The 18,767-nt window shown below is 42.2% G+C and overlaps 1 protein-coding gene across 3 annotated transcripts; it reads left to right on the top strand.

Annotated features, from left to right (window-relative positions):
* The first annotated feature begins 1,987 nt into the window (after nucleotides 1-1,987).
* st8sia5 (ST8 alpha-N-acetyl-neuraminide alpha-2,8-sialyltransferase 5) lies at nucleotides 1,988-18,767 on the top strand. 3 transcript variants are annotated; one of them, XM_090234024.1, is made up of 9 exons: nucleotides 2,011-2,624; nucleotides 6,937-7,044; nucleotides 7,396-7,491; nucleotides 10,762-10,854; nucleotides 12,899-12,985; nucleotides 14,952-15,096; nucleotides 15,223-15,335; nucleotides 15,513-15,605; nucleotides 15,871-18,767. In XM_090234024.1, the coding sequence occupies exons 1-9, from the start codon at nucleotides 2,479-2,481 to the stop codon at nucleotides 16,331-16,333; spliced, it is 1,344 nt and encodes a 447-aa protein (XP_090090150.1). In that variant the 5' UTR covers nucleotides 2,011-2,478; the 3' UTR covers nucleotides 16,334-18,767. The 3 variants fall into 3 exon arrangements, with proteins under 3 accessions (XP_021457637.1, XP_090090150.1, XP_021457638.1); XM_021601962.3 differs by lacking the exon at nucleotides 7,396-7,491 and having other exon boundaries at nucleotides 1,988-2,624; XM_021601963.3 differs by lacking the exons at nucleotides 6,937-7,044; nucleotides 7,396-7,491 and having other exon boundaries at nucleotides 2,065-2,624.

Below are 18,767 nucleotides of genomic sequence, written 5' to 3' on the forward strand. Positions count from 1 at the left end.
TGGTAAGGGTTTCTGTGACTTCATTAGCTGTGGTTGCTGATGCATATATGGTTGAATTATAAGCACACATGGACACACATGCTTTGTTTAATTCCAGTAGCAGGTCATTGGTAAAAATAGAAAAGAGTAGAGGGCCTAGAGAGCTGCCCTGTGGTACACCACACTTTAAATGTTTGACATTAGAGAAGCTTCCATTAAAGTAAAACCTTTCATTTCTATTAGATAGATTGCCTTTTTGTGGATTCAGAGCTGAGGTTGAAAAGCCATAACACATATGTTTTTTCAACAACAGGTTACGGTCAATAATGTCAAAGGCTGGACTAAAATCTAACAGTACAGCTCTCACAATCTTCCTATTTTCCAATTATTTCAACCGATCATCAGAAATTTGTGTCAGTTTAGTACATGACAGGGCAGGTTACAGGGAAGATTGAAAACAACAAACTGCAGGGATCTAGACAGCCATAAACCAGAGACAATCCATTGTCCCAGTCACAATGGCTAACCGCGACATTGTCCCGTTGCCTCTTCACTCAAGCTTCCAAACAATTATTCTTAAGAAAACCTGCTTGCTTGATATGCAGCTAGCAAGCCCAAATAGCTCCTCGGACCCTTTCCTTGGTTGGCAGGATCACTGGACAGAGACTAGCAGTCCCAGCAACTGATGCCAACTGCGTCGCGAGATCCAAACTAAAAAGTTAGCTAGCTACTAAGAACTTTCCAATACACTTTCAAAACAACAAACTTTTTTTTTAAACAACAAAACCAAGCTCTTCCTTGTTCCGCGTTCAACCGGAAGTGAGTGAAAGGTCAAAGGTCTAGGAGTAGCTAATGATTGTCTGTTTGGAAATAAAGAGAGAGCAAGAGAGACAGACAGAGAGAGAGTATCAGCATCAGCATCTCTGGACCAGTCTGCTGTAATGGAAAGAAGCTGCAATTATCAGCAACACCAAACTGTGCTTCACTTCACGCCATTCTTGTTTGTCCTGATTTTGAGGAGAGCTCTTTCGTATATAGGCTAGGCTACTTCATTATTTTCGATCATGTTGTCTTAAGTATTTAACTGAGCTAGCCCATCCTCACGGTGGAAGGAACACTGGTAAATGAGACTGGAATTTCTGCATATTTTTCCCAACGCAGTTAAGCCAAAACCAAACCCCGTTATTCAGAAGGACGTTCTACTACGCTCCCATTGGCTAGAGACAGTGACCTTCCAAGGTAAGGATGGAAAGTGTAATTTAACAATTAGCAGGCCTGTTATTATCATGTTTGTGTAACTGATGTGAAATGGCTAGCTAGTTAGCGGGGTGCACGCTAATAGCGTTTCAATCGGTGACGTCATTCGCTGAGACCTTGAAGTAGTTGTTCCTCTTGCTCTGCAAGGGCCGCGGCTTTTGTGAAGTGATGGGTAACGATGCTACGTGGGAGGCAGTTGTTGACCTGTGCAGAGGGTCCCTGGTTCGAGGCCAGGAGAGGGACGGAAGCTATACTGTTACATTTGGTAACATTTGCCCATGTATTTATTTTCAGAGTTTCAAGTTGTAAAAATGTCTGAGAACTCTGCTGAATTCCTTCAATTGAAGGTCCGCTAAATGAACCTAGGCTACTTAACGTTATTGGAAGTTGTTATATTATCATTAGTATTCTATTATCAGGTAAAAGCATATGCTTATTATTCATAATTTCTCAAATATGTATTAGCTAATCATGGGCTCCCGAGTGGTGCAGTGGACTAAGGCTGCATCATATCTGGCCGTGATTGGAAGTCCCATAGGGCTGCGCACAATTGATCCAGCGTTGGCCGTCATTGTAAATAAGAATTTGTTCTTAACTGACTTGCCTGGTTAAATCAAATACAACTAATTCAGTTGAATACCCTATGTTACAGCCACTGAATATGTCTTTGAGCGTTGAGGGACGGTAATGGCTAGCTCGGTCCACGTTATTAATATTAATCAGTGACTGAATTTTGCGGTACGTAATATTCACTTCCGAACCTGGAGAGAGCTCACAGCGTTGTAGAACGCCCCTCTGAATAACCGGGCGTGGTTTTTGCTTAACTGCGTTGGGCAAAAGAAAGAATTCCATCCATCTGCATTGCCTGCCATTGTCTGTCCAGCCTCTCGATCGAGCGCACCTCCCACTCGAGAGGTTATCGCCCTGATCTCAAAGAAATGTCAGGCATTTTTGACGAAACATTTCATGTTTTGTGTACCATCAGCCTTGCAAAATACCAGAATATTTGTATTCTACAATTTCTAACCAAATCACTTTCCGACCGGAATCGTAGCCTATATTTCTATGATTTATATAGGCCAATGAGATCAATGCTGTGACCGCAGCGAAGGATAGGTTAGTAAACATATCATAAAGACATTTGGACAATGTCCTCACGAATGCTTTCACGATAAACCTGTGTGATTGATTCTGAATGCTGCGCGGAGAGAAGGCTAATTCTGGAGTTTTGGGCAACAGTGGATGCTGCGCCGAAGAATGGGATACTCCGACCCTACGTCGGGTAGAGATTTACTCGGCAATAGGTCGCTTTGTTTTATATTCATTTGCGCATTTGGACTGGTTACACTTTTACAACAGATTCTTTATGGCAAAAACTACATTAAAAGGTAAGCGCTGTGAAATATATTATACATGTAGCCTATAGGCCCAAGTCAAATCATTTGCCATTCATCTGAAGAGGAGGTTGGAAGACTCAATTGTTAACAATTGCATAATGTTAAAATGTAAGGGACAGCCTGATATTTTTCAATTTTGTGAAGCAAATGTCTCTGTTATTGTTATAATTGTAGGCCTATTAATACTGTCATTATTGTAATTCAGTGTAAATGTGGGAGTAGCCTAGTGGTTGTAGTATTTGCTGCATGAAGGAGAAAATAAGCTAAATGGCTGAAAAGAACAATAGCAATCAGCCTTCCATTTTCCAGTAGCATATTGACACTATTCTCATGATATTTCTGTTTGATATTTTTCTGAAAATGAAGCATCACATTCATGCCATACACAGTGCTCCAGCTGTTTATGGCAGTGTACTCCCTTTTATTTGATTTTGTCTTTGATTTTCAGCTGTACTGGTCATGCATCTTCTTACATAAGGCTTGGATATCTGCTGATATCACAGTAAAAACAAAAAATGATCTCTTGATGCAGTTTATTGATCAGCATTTTCACTAAATGTTGATCATTTCTACATGTTATGTCACAGGGTTATTGTCCTATTTAATATTAGTTACTACCCTGTGGGCTTCATTGCACACATAGCCATGCACTGTTGCTGCAATGCATTCCTAAGATGTTTTGTAACACCTTTGCAACAGCAATATCTTTTCTAATAGGGATTAGACCTTTTCTTATGCAATCTATTTTAGCTAGTAGCACCCATAGTGAAAGATGTTATTATTAATCACTGGAAGGCATTGACTTCTGCATTATCCTCTGGGATGTTTTTCATTGTGAGACGAGCAGATGCTGAGAAGCAGAGATATTTTCATCTTCAGATAATTAACCCCCCCTCCCAAAATATGAAAATAAGAACAATTGTCACACTAACCCCCGTCCCCCCACCCCCCCTCAGACAGTGCATTATGACTTTGCCTTACAACAAACATACATGTGCTGCATTCTAACTGTGCCCCCCCTGCCCAAAGCCCCCTCACCTGTGTGTGTGTCCTGCGCGGATTACTCTGATGACATCTTATGGATTCATGGCATCCTGACACTATGGCTGAGATGGCATGAATCCAGCCCCAGCAATATCTCTATCTACCTATCTATCTGCCTTCCTGCACCGCACTCCTAGCACACCGACTGGAACAGAGGGGAATGGGCTACAGTCACAACGGACCCAGCCAGTGGGCAACAACGGCAGCCATTTTGCTACACAGTAACACAGAGAGAGAGAGAAAGTCTTGAAAATTATGTCACTGTGAGATATTCTCTCCCCCCCATGCTGAAACGATGACAACAAGCTAAAGTCGTTGCAACAGGTCCAACCCCTCCCAACACGTAGCCCAGCCAAACGATGCCTGAGTACATGGGTCTCAATCTCATGAGATTCTCTCATGCCCCAGGATCTCAGTAAACCATCTTTGCAATTGGCCAAATTCTGTGGGTCTGGAAAAGATAATACTAGAGACACTTAAGCTTCAATGCAATAATGACAGTTGCAGAGAGCACTATGTGAGAATAACCAGCAGCAGAGTCCTCCATTACTCCAAGACTATTTAATATTTTTGCAGCTGTAGACAGAATTAAGTCATGGGCTGCCATTTTGATCTTTTTAATTTTGCAGACTTTGTTTTACCTTCAATGATTTGGGTACGCCTAATATAATATTAAAATTGACAGGCTGATAATAAAACGGACAGGAAGAAAAATTGATAGACTCAACAGGATGGGAGCAATAGCTCTTTAATGTCTATAAATAGTCTGTAGAATGACTTCACCAATATATTTTTGTTTGTTTTTGTTGAATTTTTAGCCCGTTTTTCTCCCCAATGTCATGGTATCCAATTGTTTACTAGCTACTATATTGTCTCATCACTACAACTCCCGTACGGGCTCGGGAGAGACGAAGGTTGAAAGTCATACGTCCTCCAAGCCGCACTGCTTCTTAACACAGCGCGCATCCAGCCCGGAAGCACCAATGTGTCGGAGGAAACACCGTGCACCTGGTTAGCGCGCACTGTGCCCGGCCCGCCACAGGAGTCACTGGTTCGTGATAAGACAAGGATATCCCTACCGGCCAACCGCTACCTAACCTGGATGACGCTAGGCCAATTGTGCGTCGCCCCACGGACTTCCCGGTCGCGGCCGGTTACGAAGAGCCTGGGCGCGAACCCAGAGTCTCTGGTTGCACAGCTGGTGCTGCAGTACAGCACCCTTAACTACTGCGCCACCCGGGAGACGACTTCACCAATATCAACACTGCCGTGTGACATCAGTGATTTTAATTAGGATGAAATGGTGGATCGGGTAGGTCAGGTTCAGTATTTTTAGAAACCAAGTCAGCAGTTATTTTGTTGGGAAAGAAACTGTTTGGCCTTTTTAGAGACACTGCATCCCTCTGAAGCAGTGGCTGGTGGGAGGAGCTATAGGAGGATGAGCTCATTGTAATGGCTGGAATGGAATTAATGGAACGGCATCAAACGTGGTTGTATACCGTTCCATTTATTCCATTCCAGCTATTACAATGACCTGTCCTCCTATCGCTCCTCCCACCAGCCTCTACTGCTCTACTGTAGATAATTGATGGTCTGCAGGTGTGCAGTGGCTGCACCCGCTGCATGGTTTCTTTAATTTAGGAGCATCACATAGAAGATCCAGAGCCCTTAAATCCATGTCCTGTTTTAGTGCACTCCACCCTGACTGCAACAGCCATGGGGGCGGTGTCATTGAGGTTTTTAAGTGGCTCCTGCAATAATGACATGCAGCCCAAAAAGCAGTGTTAATTTGAACACATAATGTGCTTACAGAGAGGCTTTATGTGTAAGATTATTTGCCAGTACACTGTAGTGCTACACTGTGCTGTCCACCAGGCCTTAATGGACCAGAAACAAAGGATTAAATGCACAATGGCATGAATGCTCAAATGGTTTTATTTAGATTCATGTTTTTTTTTCCTTAGTGATTTGGGTCATGCATTTACTCTACACATATGATGAATTAAATCAAACATGTCCCTTTTACGCAAAACAGTTAGTCTTTGAATTAAAACATTTTGATTTCTTACGGGTTTGGATATTTGGATTTGCCTTATGCGATTTTGACAAAATCTGTTCAATCCACCCATGTTACTCAGGGAGGAGATGGAATTTGTCTAGTCTAGTAGGGGTCAGCGTTGTGGCCTGGGAGGGTACAGATGCTATGCACCTTTCAATGTTGGTCTAAATGCCGCTTTTGTCTGTAAACCGTTAAGTATCTTTCAGTTTGTCTGTTCTCTATGTAACCCCTTAACCATAAAAATGTGGTTCAGATTTATATAATGCGTTGTGGTTTTTCAGATTGCGCATGAGCCTAATGGGAAAAGTACTCTATAGGCTAACCTACAGAACTAAGATATTCTGCAGATTGGACAAACCACCCTGAAATGGTGACTGATTAGGGGTTTTAGACCTGTGAGACGACAGAGTTTTGTCAACTAACCTAAGTTTGACCTGTTTAACCACAATGAATGGACCAAGTGAAGCATCTTTATTTCATGTCATAAAGAAACATAACAAAGTATACACACTGTTTTAAACCCAAGTGTGTTTTCTGTTCCACTGCTCAGCAGAGATAGCTGAGACATTAGTGCGTCTGCATTGCATGCCATTCTCAGATGTGAGGAATCGGCGCCAAGAACCACACCAGATGGCCAGACTCGTATGCACGTTGTTATTCAGTCTGAGCTTGGACTTATTTATCCCCTTCTGATTTTTTTTTTTTACAAATTTTTGGTTGTGTAAAAAAATAAACTAATAATCGCTATGTAGCCTATCATTATTCTTTGGTAAGATTTGACATACAAGGCACGTTTGTACATTTAATTATTTGCCCCTCTTCATTTTAATATTATGTAATCAATATGTGGTGACTGGGTGTTTTATTAATTTATTACAAATGTGTTACTGAGTGCCACTTTTCCTTTTACACTCTAGATGCGTCATCACTTCAACCATGCACACATTATCTAGGTTCATTCTAACCATGTTTGATTTGGTACACTAAGCCAAATGCTGATCCCTCTGTATGGTGTCTGTGTGTACTTGCTTGCACAAATGTGCATTGTGTATAGGAGTGTGTGTGCGTTTGTGTACATACATGCACACATGGAAGTGTTTGTGTATCAGTCTGTGTGCGTGTCTATGTTTGGCTGACTGTTAGTTCTCAGGTACTTAACGCACAATAAACCCCAAATAAACTGACTAATTTTCTTAATAGTGCACAACAGTTTAGCCGACTCAAAGGAGACGAGACAGGAAATTGGACCGGCCCTGTTAATTTCTTGGATGATGGATCTCTGAAGCCTGCCAGAAATGGGAAGAAAAGGTACATTTCCAACGTAATTGACTGACTGTACAACACCCCTGTGAGAAAAAGAAAGGAAAAAAGAGAGAGAGAACATGCCATTTCCTGCTAATGTCCCAGCCCCCTCCCTGCATGTGTGGCCTGGGCCTTAGAAGCCTCCACTCGTAATGCATAACCAGTATAACCAACCAATCTGCTGTACTAACTAACCAGTAGAGAGACGAAGTCAGCAACACATACTTAACTCTTTTTTTTGCTTCTGCTTGTTTTGCATTTCTGAGGAATCCTGGTAGAGATGTTTGCAAGGGTGATGATGACACAGGACCCATTCACACTGACGTTTAACTAACTTACCTGTCTGCATGTTGACAGATGTTTCCGTCAGAATTTTCAGCCAGATTCACAGAGCTCCGTAATAGTCACACCCTGCCTAGCCGATATTAAGAAGAAAAAAAAACGCTCTCAAAGGTAGGCCAGTCTGAAGGCGTTTTAAGTACTTTTACAAAAACCCAAGAATGCCTCTTTCTTTTTCATTGATCTGAAAGGATTAAACTGTCATATATTTTCAGTGGTGGTTGCACTCCAGATTTGCTCTTGCATGTTGTCTGACCCCCCCCCCCCCCCCTTCCCTCCGTGACCCTCAAACCCTAACGCCCATCCCCCTGAGAAGCTGGTTGGACCACGGCTGCTCCTTGTACCTCTGTGTCCCATTCAGCATCCATCTCTCAAATGCCTTTCCTCCTCAAACTGTGTGTTCATGCGTTCTGCACAGCTCTGTGTGTATGTCATATACATAGTGGACACGTCTCTCTGTTCCCCTATCTCCTCTTCTCACATCTACATCGTCTCTCTCTGCTACCTACCTGGATTACCTTTCCTTTTGTTTTCCTCTTATGAGAAGACAAAAATATGACACTTTCCCAGCAGGTCTCTGGCTTCAGTGCTTCGAGGACCTAATGTCACTAGGCGTGATAACACGCGGGTTATTAATAGGCCCTTTTCCATCTGACCATCCCTCACGGATGGCAGAAAGCCTGTGTGTCATGGATGATCTAAAATAACAATCAGTCTTCTCTTCTAGGCTACAATACTTATTCTGGTTTCATCATTAGAGTTTAACCAAATGAAGCTAAGATGCTACAGATCTCAGTCTAAATAGGAAATATGATAGGTATGTTTTACATAAGGTTTTTTTCAATAGAGACATGCTGCTCTAGGTCACTTCAGTATCTACTCAATAACAAGCCAATCCAAAATACACTGCATCATCAGCTTAATTTTTCCTTTCTCATTTTGATTTTGTCCCAGCATCTTGTTCAAATGCATTTTTCTGTCATGTCACCCATGTTGTCCTTTTTGTGTTTTACCTCAATTACATTTATTTCAACAGCCACATCAATCATGCTTTACCACATCAGTCATATTTTTCACAAACATTCTCCACCTCATCCTATCTCACTGAGATAGTATTTGCTCTACAAATTCATCCACTGGTGTTGTACATTTGTGATCACTGCCATCTTGGATTCAACTGATTTACCCCTCACCCAGCGGACAAAGTTTGATACGTGACATCATTTTTTTTGGGCTGTAAATAGTTTTTCTGGTATGGTAGAGAAGACTTCATATAAGTAGATTACAACCAGGTAAAGACGACATGAAGATGTGATTGGAAAGACATTTTCTGGTTATCTGGTCGTATAGCAGAATTACAACCAGATGGACATATTTTGATGGTTGGTAAAAATAACAACAGTACAAAATGTCATTGCAACCAGTTTTGCCCGCTGGGCAGCCACTCCCTCTGTCCCTCCAGTAGACAGAATTCCATTTGTTGGGAGTGACTGTAGTGAGATACTCAACATCACCTATTTGCTATCTACTTTCAAAGATGCTCCGAATAGAAAGCACCTTCTCAATATGTATTAGGAGCCCTAAGCGTTCCACCTTTCCTGGTGCCCCTGAGGCTGAGCAGTCGGCAGGCAAGACTCCACCAGCCCAGGCGCCAGAGAGGGCAGCCCTTTCCAAAGCTTATACATGGATCAATAGCATTATCCATTACAAACCTATTTAAATACACCTAGAGGGAGATTTGACTCTCTCGTGTGGCTCTCCGCCTGGCTTGACAGGGATGCACAGATTTGGGTTTGTTTCTGTAGCTGGTGATGATGATCTCAAAAGGGAGGAGAAGGTGCAAAATGTTGGTCGAATCCTATCTGTCATCTAAAATGACGACCATGTCTTCACTTTTCTTTAGTTTTCTTCTCTTTATATGTCATTGTGTTTGTCTCAAATGTCACACAATCACTACCACCATATTAAACAGATGTTTTTATATTTTTGTTTTGTTTTAGACCATTTCCTGTATAATGTTTCTTTATTTCCTTGTCCGAAACCTCTTGTTAAGAGGTTTTCAAGCCTCTCAAGCATGTAAAAGGTTGTATCTGTCCAATCAAGATTTCTTAATATATCTATGATAAGTATTTGTATAGTTCAATGAGGTGTAAAATCTTCTGAAATGGTTTGAATCGGAGTGAGAATGATGACTGTGTACAGTATGTACATGATAATTATGTGTATGTATGTGGGTGTGCGTTTCATACCAGATAGGTAATAAGTACAAATGTAGGACCAACCGATTTTCATGTGGTCTTCCTCAGTTTTATTTCTACATGCTAAGAGATCTGTAGAAAAACGAGACTACGCTATGGTTAGTCCACACAGGGACTGAGGAACTCAGGCTACCCAGCAAGCAAAATGTGGCACATGAAGTCTTAAAGATGTAATGTTCTTGTTGTAAACTGGTGGAGAACACATCTTATAACCAGGGTACAACAAATTGGTCTTTGTTACAACTGGATAAAGACGCCCCTTTCGTGACAAGACCAAGCCGTCATGGGAAAGATGTCATATTTTGGTTGTTATCTGGTCAGATAATCAGATCTAATACAACCAGACAAAGAGGCCTTCTTGGTTGTTCAAAAGACATGGAAAATAAAAACTGTGTGCAACTTGATTATAGCGGCATAAGAGACGTCCTAATGACGTCGTTGTAACCAGTTTTGCCATGTGGGTAAGTTTTCTGTGTCTGCCCTATGCAGTGAAATAGTCTCCCCATTATTCGCCATTGGCATCATACAATAGTCATTTTTCATACTGTACAGTTGTGCAGTTCACTCTAACCAACATACTGTACATGTCATAAGACACAGACACACCTCCATGATAAAGGTTGTGCGTTCTAGGTGCTCCTGCCATCAGGATCTGATCGTTTTTCTACCCCCCCCCCCCCCCCTTCTCACTATGTATTTCACACTTTTTGTTGTTTACAATGACTCTTGTTTTTGTTAAGAGAATGTCAGTGTTAATTGTTGTTCCCCATGTCAAGTCCAAATTCCCATGTCAAAATACAATAATGAATGTTTAAAATCTGAAAACAAAACCACCAACTTTGGTAGTTGGTGACAAAAAAGTGTCCAGGATACATATTGTGGGTCCCCTACCCATAGGAATGATATCACACCTGCCACTCATCTCACAACAATGTCTTTACATTAAAGATGAATAATAATAATACATTTTAAAGTATAGCCAATTGTAATGGAATACAGTTAAGTGTATCACAATTTATAAAATATTTTCCCGAACCCACTGTGCTATGTGTTTTGTGGCCCAGTCTGTTCCATATTATTGTTGATTATTGTGTAATCGTTATGTTGACTGTGACAATCCCTCCAGGTATCTGGATTCATACGATGGATCCTATGACTACAACTCCACTGCATGTAAAGAGCTCAGACAGGAGATTATGGATGTCAAAGTCTTGACCATGTGAGTGTATCGCCTGTGTTGGGAATGCAGTGATGGGCAGATATGGTCCTCCAGAGCCTGTGTGTCTTGCTGGTTTGTGTTCTTTCTGAAATGAGTTTCTAATTTAGATCTTAGATGAAACAACAAAGCCTGTGCACTCAGTTCCAACATTCAGGCCCATCCCTTGTTTTTCTTTTTTTTTTTTTTTTTTTTGTTGTTGTTGTTGTAAAGAATGATTTGATGATAGCTGTCGCCATGGTGATGTACAATCAGCAGCAGCTCTACCTCTAGAACAGACTCCGGCACAGGCCTACATGTTCTTAAGACTGTTCCACACAGTCCTACATGTTCTTGAGGCTGTTCCACACTGTCCTATGTGTTCTTAAGACTGTTCCACACAGTCCTACATGTTCTTAAGACTGTTCCACACAGTCCTACATGTTCTTGAGGCTGTTCCACACCGTCCTACATGTTCTTGAGGCTGTTCCACACCGTCCTACATGTTCTTGAGGCTGTTCCACACAGTCCTACATGTTCTTGAGGCTGTTCCACACCGTCCTACGTGTTCTTGAGGCTGTTCCACACCGTCCTACGTGTTCTTGAGGCTGTTCCACACCGTCCTGCGTGTTCTTGAGGCTGTTCCACACCGTCCTACGTGTTCTTGAGGCTGTTCCACACCGTCCTACGTGTTCTTGAGGCTGTTCCACACCGTCCTGCGTGTTCTTGAGGCTGTTCCACACCGTCCTACGTGTTCTTGAGGCTGTTCCACACCGTCCTACGTGTTCTTGAGGCTGTTCCACACCGTCCTACGTGTTCTTGAGGCTGTTCCACACAGTCCTACATGTTCTTGAGGCTGTTCCACACCGTCCTACGTGTTCTTGAGGCTTGTTCCACACCGTCCTACGTGTTCTTGAGGCTGTTCCACACCGTCCTACGTGTTCTTGAGGCTGTTCCACACCGTCCTACGTGTTCTTGAGGCTGTTCCAGCTAGTTATCACACCTGTAAGAGGAGCTTGCTGAAGGGCAGTGTGCCAGGCAGCAGACAGACAGACAACCGCCCATGGCTCTGCCAGCAGTGACAGTACAGTGACTGGCTTTCATTACACTACATCAAGCCCTCTGGTGCTTTACCTCCCTGAGCAAGTCAAATGCCACAATCATCAAGGGGGAATGTCAGTTCAAGGGGAGCTATTCAGAGACCTATTTCTGGCTATCACCATCTTCTCCTCAAGACGGTGGACTCAAGGCGTCAGTCAGAGGGAGTGCCTGGGCGCAATGCTAATCCCAGAGCTACAGAATCCAGTGTCATTCTCATGTTACACCTCAGCGCGTGTTTAATATTCATATTATAGAGCAGAGCCACATAGCATGCTGCAGTGTAGCTCCATGCAGCCCCTTCCCCCTGTTGGTCAGTTTTATATACCTGTGCAGTTTCCACCCCCTCATTGTGACCATATACTGAACCTACACTGAGTGTACAAAACATTTAAGAACACCTGCTCTTTCCATGACATAGACTGACTAGGTGACTTCAGGTGAAAGCTATGATGTAGATGAAGGGGAGTAGACAGGTTAAAGCTGGATTTTTAAGCCTTGAGACAACTGAGACATGGATTGTGTGTGTGCCATTCAGTGGGTGAATGGGCAAGACAAAAGATTTGTGTCTTTAAACGGGGTATGGTAGTAGGTGCCAGACACACTGGTTTGTGTCAAGAACTGCAGCGCTGCTGGGTTTTTCACGCTCAAAAGTTTCCCATGCGTATATAGAATGGTCCACCACCCAAAGGACATCCAGCCAACTTAACACAACTGTGGGAAGCATTGGAGTCAACATGGACCAGCGTCCCTGTGGAACGCTTTCAACACCTAGTAGAGTCCATGCCCCGATAAATTGAGGCTGTTATGAGAGCAAAAGTGGGTGCAACTCAATATTAGGAAGGTGTCCTTAGTTTTTATACACTCAGTGTCTGGTATAGGACCATTTCCTTATTCTTAAACATACATGGATCACTTGACTCTTCTCTTTGTCTGGTTTTTATGTGGGGTTTCCCTGGCTGTCTGCCAGGGTGAAGACGTCGGAGCTGTTTGAGAGATGGAGGAACCTGCAGGTGTGCAAGTGGCAGCAGAACATGGTGGAGACTAACAACTTCAAGTAAGCACAATTGACCCTCAAGGCATCACAGAGATCGCGTTATTAATGGTCGTCTACCGTGCATCACACACATTAGCCTCCTCCTTTGTTGTACTTCTACTCATTATCAACCCGATCAATCTCCATCTAGTTTGACTAGGGTTGCAAAATTCCAGGAACTAGTTTTCAATAAAAAGGAATCAGTAGGTAATATGCAGGAAATCCGGAATCCTCCATGTCCTATTATTCCACATTTAGTTCTATCATTAGAGCGACACATGTCCTATTATTCCACATTTAGTTCTATCATTAGAGCTACACATGTCCTATTCTTCCACATTTAGTTCTATCATTAGAGCTACACATGTCCTATTATTCCACATTTAGTTCTATCATCAGAGCGACACATGTCCTATTCTTCCACATTTAGTTCTATCATCAGAGCGACACAGCAAGTAGCTGAATGCTTTTCATGATTAGTAAGCCTACGCTGGTTGGACAAAAAGTAAATTTAGTCCAATGTTCCCCCACATTTTTTTGGCACTGAGCAAATTTCAGGTCTGCTGAGCACATCTTGAACTTTGTGAAAATTCTGTGCAACTTCCAGCGCACATTTACTGTGAACACTGAGGCTGTACCCATTTTAAGTTACAGTTTCAGACACTGATCAAGTAGGGTACTGTGGCTATTTGATCATAATGTAGGCCTACTAGAGTGGCCTACTATCAAAAACAACAGAGAAAATGCATCCCATAACATTTTAACACGACAATAGCTGTTCTATCATTCAGTCTACAGTAGCAGCAAATGTGTGGTGTTCAATGTAGGCCTACATTGAACTTTTTAAAAAGGGTTTGTAGGGATTCACATTAACCTATTTATCCACTTGTCCTTCAGACAAGGAGGTGACTGAAAATGTTGTTTGATGCAAGAAACCACTTTGCACAATAAAATGCATTATTATTCGATACCATTATTGTAGAAAATCAGACAAATTATGCTACCCTCTGCTTATTGGCTACTTGGCTTATTCAATACGGCACCTTTAAGAAAAGCAAGCCCTTTACCTGACTTGCTTTTCAAAGAGGTCTAGGAATGTAATGTTTTGTGCTCTTTTAGGAAGCAATCACTCCCCCATTGCTGACTACTAGCTATAACTGGGTTAATAACTCACTAACTAGCAAAGGATATGATCAAATGTGCACACACAGCTACATACAGCTCTCGCTCTGATCTCAAAACGGCTTACTCACGACAGCTTATTCTGTAAACACAGTCCAATTCAAAGTGAATGGCACAGATCCATATATGGCAATGCTATTTTTGCATATAGGGATACTGAAGCTCTGATTGGTTATGCTATGCCGGTCTGTGTAGAGTACGGGCTGAGACATGCATTTCAATGCAATAGAATCCTACTCCGATGTGTTCTGCCTACAACAAAATATCGAATTATTACTATGTTTAGCCAACTGTACAAAATTTCAGAGCCCACAAAGGATGGGAAAAACCTAAACCAGTCATACTTGTCAGGTTTTATTTTGTATCACTCAAATATCCAATTAATGATAGCCTATCGTCCCTCACATATCTGAAATTACATGATCAATTGATTACAACCTAATTGTTAACTTTTATTTAGCAATCCCTTGAAAACGGCACACAGTTGTCAATGGTTTTAGTAAAGTTAGGGGTCAGCTTGCCCCCCAGCAGGAAAATCCAACGCTCTGCACCTTATTGTGACGTTTTATTTGAGATCGACCTATAGTACCAATCGCATAGCCTGATATGTAGAGAGAGACATCTGAGCAATCTTTATTGTGTGACTGTAACCCAACTTCTGGAGATACTTTCTATTGCAGGGGTGCAACGTTCTGTCCCTCAAGGACCAGGCCTGCTGTGTTGCTCGTTTCTCCAGCAGCCTTGTTCGACTACAGTTTGTTTGGATCCGACAGGAACTCCGTCCTTCTTTTGTTCTCTCCACTAGGATGTCTCTGTCGCGTTGCTGTAATGCACCCTCCTTCTTGTTCACCACCAAGAGGAACACCCCAGCAGGCACCAAGCTGAGGTATGAGGTGGACACCAGTGGCATCCTGCCCATCACTACTGAGGTCTTCAAGATGTTCCCCGACGTGAGTGTTCCAACTATAACAATATATAGTATAGCATCCTGAAAGACTACCTGTCATCCATGCATCCAATGCTATACCTCCCACCCTAAAGTGATGGAACTGACACTGGTTCCGTTTCATTTAAAGGACATGCCGTACTCCAAGTCCCAGTTCAAGAAATGTGCTGTTGTTGGAAACGGAGGAATCATCAAGAACAGCAAATGTGGGAAGGAAATTGACTCAGCAGATTTTGTGTTTAGGTACACAGCATCTTCATCCTGTAGTGCTATAAATATTTACCAGCATCACTTGAGCTGATTTATTTTGGTCTTCAGATTTCACATGGCAATATCTAGTATTGAACTACTTTCAATCTGCTCAGGTCTTCTCAGAATCTGCATTGAATAATATGAATAATTCTCCTTCCTTCCCCAAAGATGCAACATACCACCCATCAGCGAGAAGTATTCTGCTGATGTAGGCTCCAAAACAGATCTGGTGACGATTAATCCAAGTATTATAACAGAGAGGTACTGTAGGCTATGTCACCAAAAAAGTGTATTGCCATTAACATTGCATTGTCATTGTGCCACACACATACACACACACAGACAGACAGAACATCTAGACTTGAAATGTATTAACGGAGGCAGTTACAATGGGTGTGCACTTAGTGAAATGTAATGTTGGGGCACAGAGCTGCAGCACTCACATCTGCTCCTCTCAAACACACACCCCCTTTCCCTCCCTCCTTTTAAACATGAATCACTTACCTCGACTCTCCTCCTCCACCAGGTTCCAGAAGCTAGAGAAGTGGCGGCGGCCATTTTATGAGGTTCTTCAGAACTATGAGAACTCGTCGGTGGTCCTACCCGCCTTCTACAACACGCGTAACACTGATGTCTCCTTCCGAGTAAAGTACATGCTAGACGATTTTGACTCCCAGAGGGGCGTGTTCTTCTTCCATCCTCAGTACCTGCTCAACGTCCAGCGCTTCTGGGGTGTCCAGGGTGTCCGCGCCAAACGCCTCAGCAGCGGCCTGATGCTGGTCACCGCCGCCATGGAACTGTGCGAGGAGGTCCACCTCTACGGCTTCTGGGCATTTCCCATGAACCCCTCAGGCATCTTCATCACGCACCATTACTACGACAACGTCAAGCCCCGCCCCGGGTTCCACGCTATGCCCCACGAGATCTTTAACTTCCTGCACATGCACACGCGAGGCATCCTCCATGTACACTCGGGAGCCTGCACGTGATTGTGAACCAGAGTCACGCCCACACCGCAATGTATTGTGGGGAGTCACCATTTGTTTTTGTCTGTTGTCTGTCACCATCTGTTTTTGTCTGTTGTACATTTTTCATATCTTAATTGAAAGGTACAATGTTTTTTTTCTTACAGTCACAAGAGCCTTTTAAACTAACACCGTATATCTGGGCTCTCTACAGTAGCTCCATGAATTGGAGGTTGCTTGCTTTAATGCAAACACTGGCTACTTAATGTGTTTCTTACTCTCTTGCTGAATAAGCAACTCCAATGACCGCCGGTATTTCTGATTCTGTTAATGTAGGTTGCTTGTTTTAATGTAAAGTGGTCTTTCCTAGTGATGTCGTTTTTGTGAAATCTTAGTGGCTCGGTGGTACTACTGCTGTACAGATTTGAACTCAACGTTGCACAAGTATTTACACTGATATAGGGCCACTCTGTGTGTCCCTCACCTCCTCCTGTACTTTGTCTTTGCCACTTCCTGTGTTATGATTCCCACCCACCTATGTGCTATCTTTCTCAGACACTGTGGGTGAGGCAGCTTTTATGTATGTCTGTGTAAAAAGCCTGAACACTATTGATGTTGTAGCAAATCCAAAATATATCTTCAAAGATCCAACAGTTGAACTTTCTGTTGTCCAGCTACATTAACCGGTTTTACATGGGTAAATATTTCATATAAAACACTGTTAACACTCCTGACCAGAGATTACCTTTTTCACAGGTCCACTTTCTTCTGTATAACTAACTTGCCAAACGCTGGAATATATCCTTGGATATTATTGATGTGAAATGGTGGTGTTTTAATTGCTCGCTGTTTTTGGACAAAGGCCAGATGATTAATATTTTATAATCTCCACCACCATAGTAAAATCTCTGACCTCCAGAACAGACAGTCCTAGTCACTCTGCATGGCCAGGAGTGTTTCCTCACCTTGGGACCTGACTGGGAACACTCTAGGTCCTAGTTGTAGCCTATATTATGTTATAGCCTGTAACTAGGGCTTTGAGGTTTTCCTGGTCAGGTCACATAGTCAAAGAAATATACCCTGGCCCTAGTTATTGGGTACTGTTGAGCAATCTGATTTGTCGCTGTCATTCATGTCTTAAAACCACGCTGCCTTACTGTACAAATCCTCTCTCAGATATGCAATTCACCCCTGCATCACTTATCTAACGGATGATCGTATCAAACAAACTCTTGGTCTTACTGTCTGCTGACAGTGTAACCTCATTAAGAAAAGGCTCACTTCTGCTGTTGAAATGACTTAATATTCTATAATTACTGTAAAATAGAATTCCATTTGCATACTCGTGATGCTGTGCATGATGATACTGTATTATTTGCTTTGTGTGTGCCTGCAACCACCACTGAAATATGTTTACAATGATCAGCTTCTGCTAAAGCTCCCAGTGCACTGCGAGAGATGGAACCTTTTACATCACCAAACCTTGAATAGATTTTGAAAGAGAATTGAGTGATGGATGCACTTTTTCACAGATGATGGAAAGGAATGACTATTATCGGCCCGTTTTGAAATAAGATAATTATTGTCACTGCATCGTGTCATTTTCCCTTTGTGACAATGTACCCTTGAAAGCATTGTGGATCTCGGCTTTGGAATGCTGTATGTTTCTATGAATATTTATTGTGTTTAACTGTGACAGAGAAGAGGAACGTTGCTGACTGAACTGAAAACATAGGACCGTTCTTCTGTACATGCAATGCCCCAAATTACCATGATATTTAAAAGACATTACTCCTAAAAAATGTGGACGATTCTTTCACCTGTAACTCAGTCACACAGATTGTGTGTAAAAGACAAAATGCACAAGGTACATTTATTCAATCTGTACAGTGCCTTGCGAAAGTATTCGGCCCCCTTGAACTTTGCGACCTTTTGCCACATTTCATTTTTTTGTGAAGAATCAACAACAAGTGGGACACAATCATGAAGTGGAACGACATTTATTGGATATTTCAAACTTTTTTAACAAATCAAAAACTGAAAAATTGGGCGTGCAAAATTATTCAGCCCCCTTAAGTTAATACTTTGTAGCGCCACCAGCTGCGATTACAGCTGTAAGTCGCTTGGGGTATGTCTCTATCAGTTTTGCACATCGAGAGACTGACATTTTTTCCCATTCCTCCTTGCAAAACAGCTCGAGCTCAGTGAGGTTGGATGGAGAGCATTTGTGAACAGCAGGTTTCAGTTCTTCGCAAGGCACTGTATGAGCACATTAAACCTTTTCAGTTTGACTCAGAATCACAAAATATCAGACATTTTATAGAGTAAAAAAATAACTAAGTAGAAGACTTGGTCTGAAAATGAATGAATAGAATGAATACAGCTTGAACAGTGATACAAAACCTATATTCTGGATCATCTTTATATTGTGTCTGTAAATAAACTTGTTTGGCTTTTC

This window comes from Oncorhynchus mykiss, chromosome 5 (genome assembly GCF_057628025.1).
Source record: "Oncorhynchus mykiss isolate SJ-2025 chromosome 5, ASM5762802v1, whole genome shotgun sequence".
Taxonomy (NCBI): domain Eukaryota; kingdom Metazoa; phylum Chordata; class Actinopteri; order Salmoniformes; family Salmonidae; genus Oncorhynchus; species Oncorhynchus mykiss.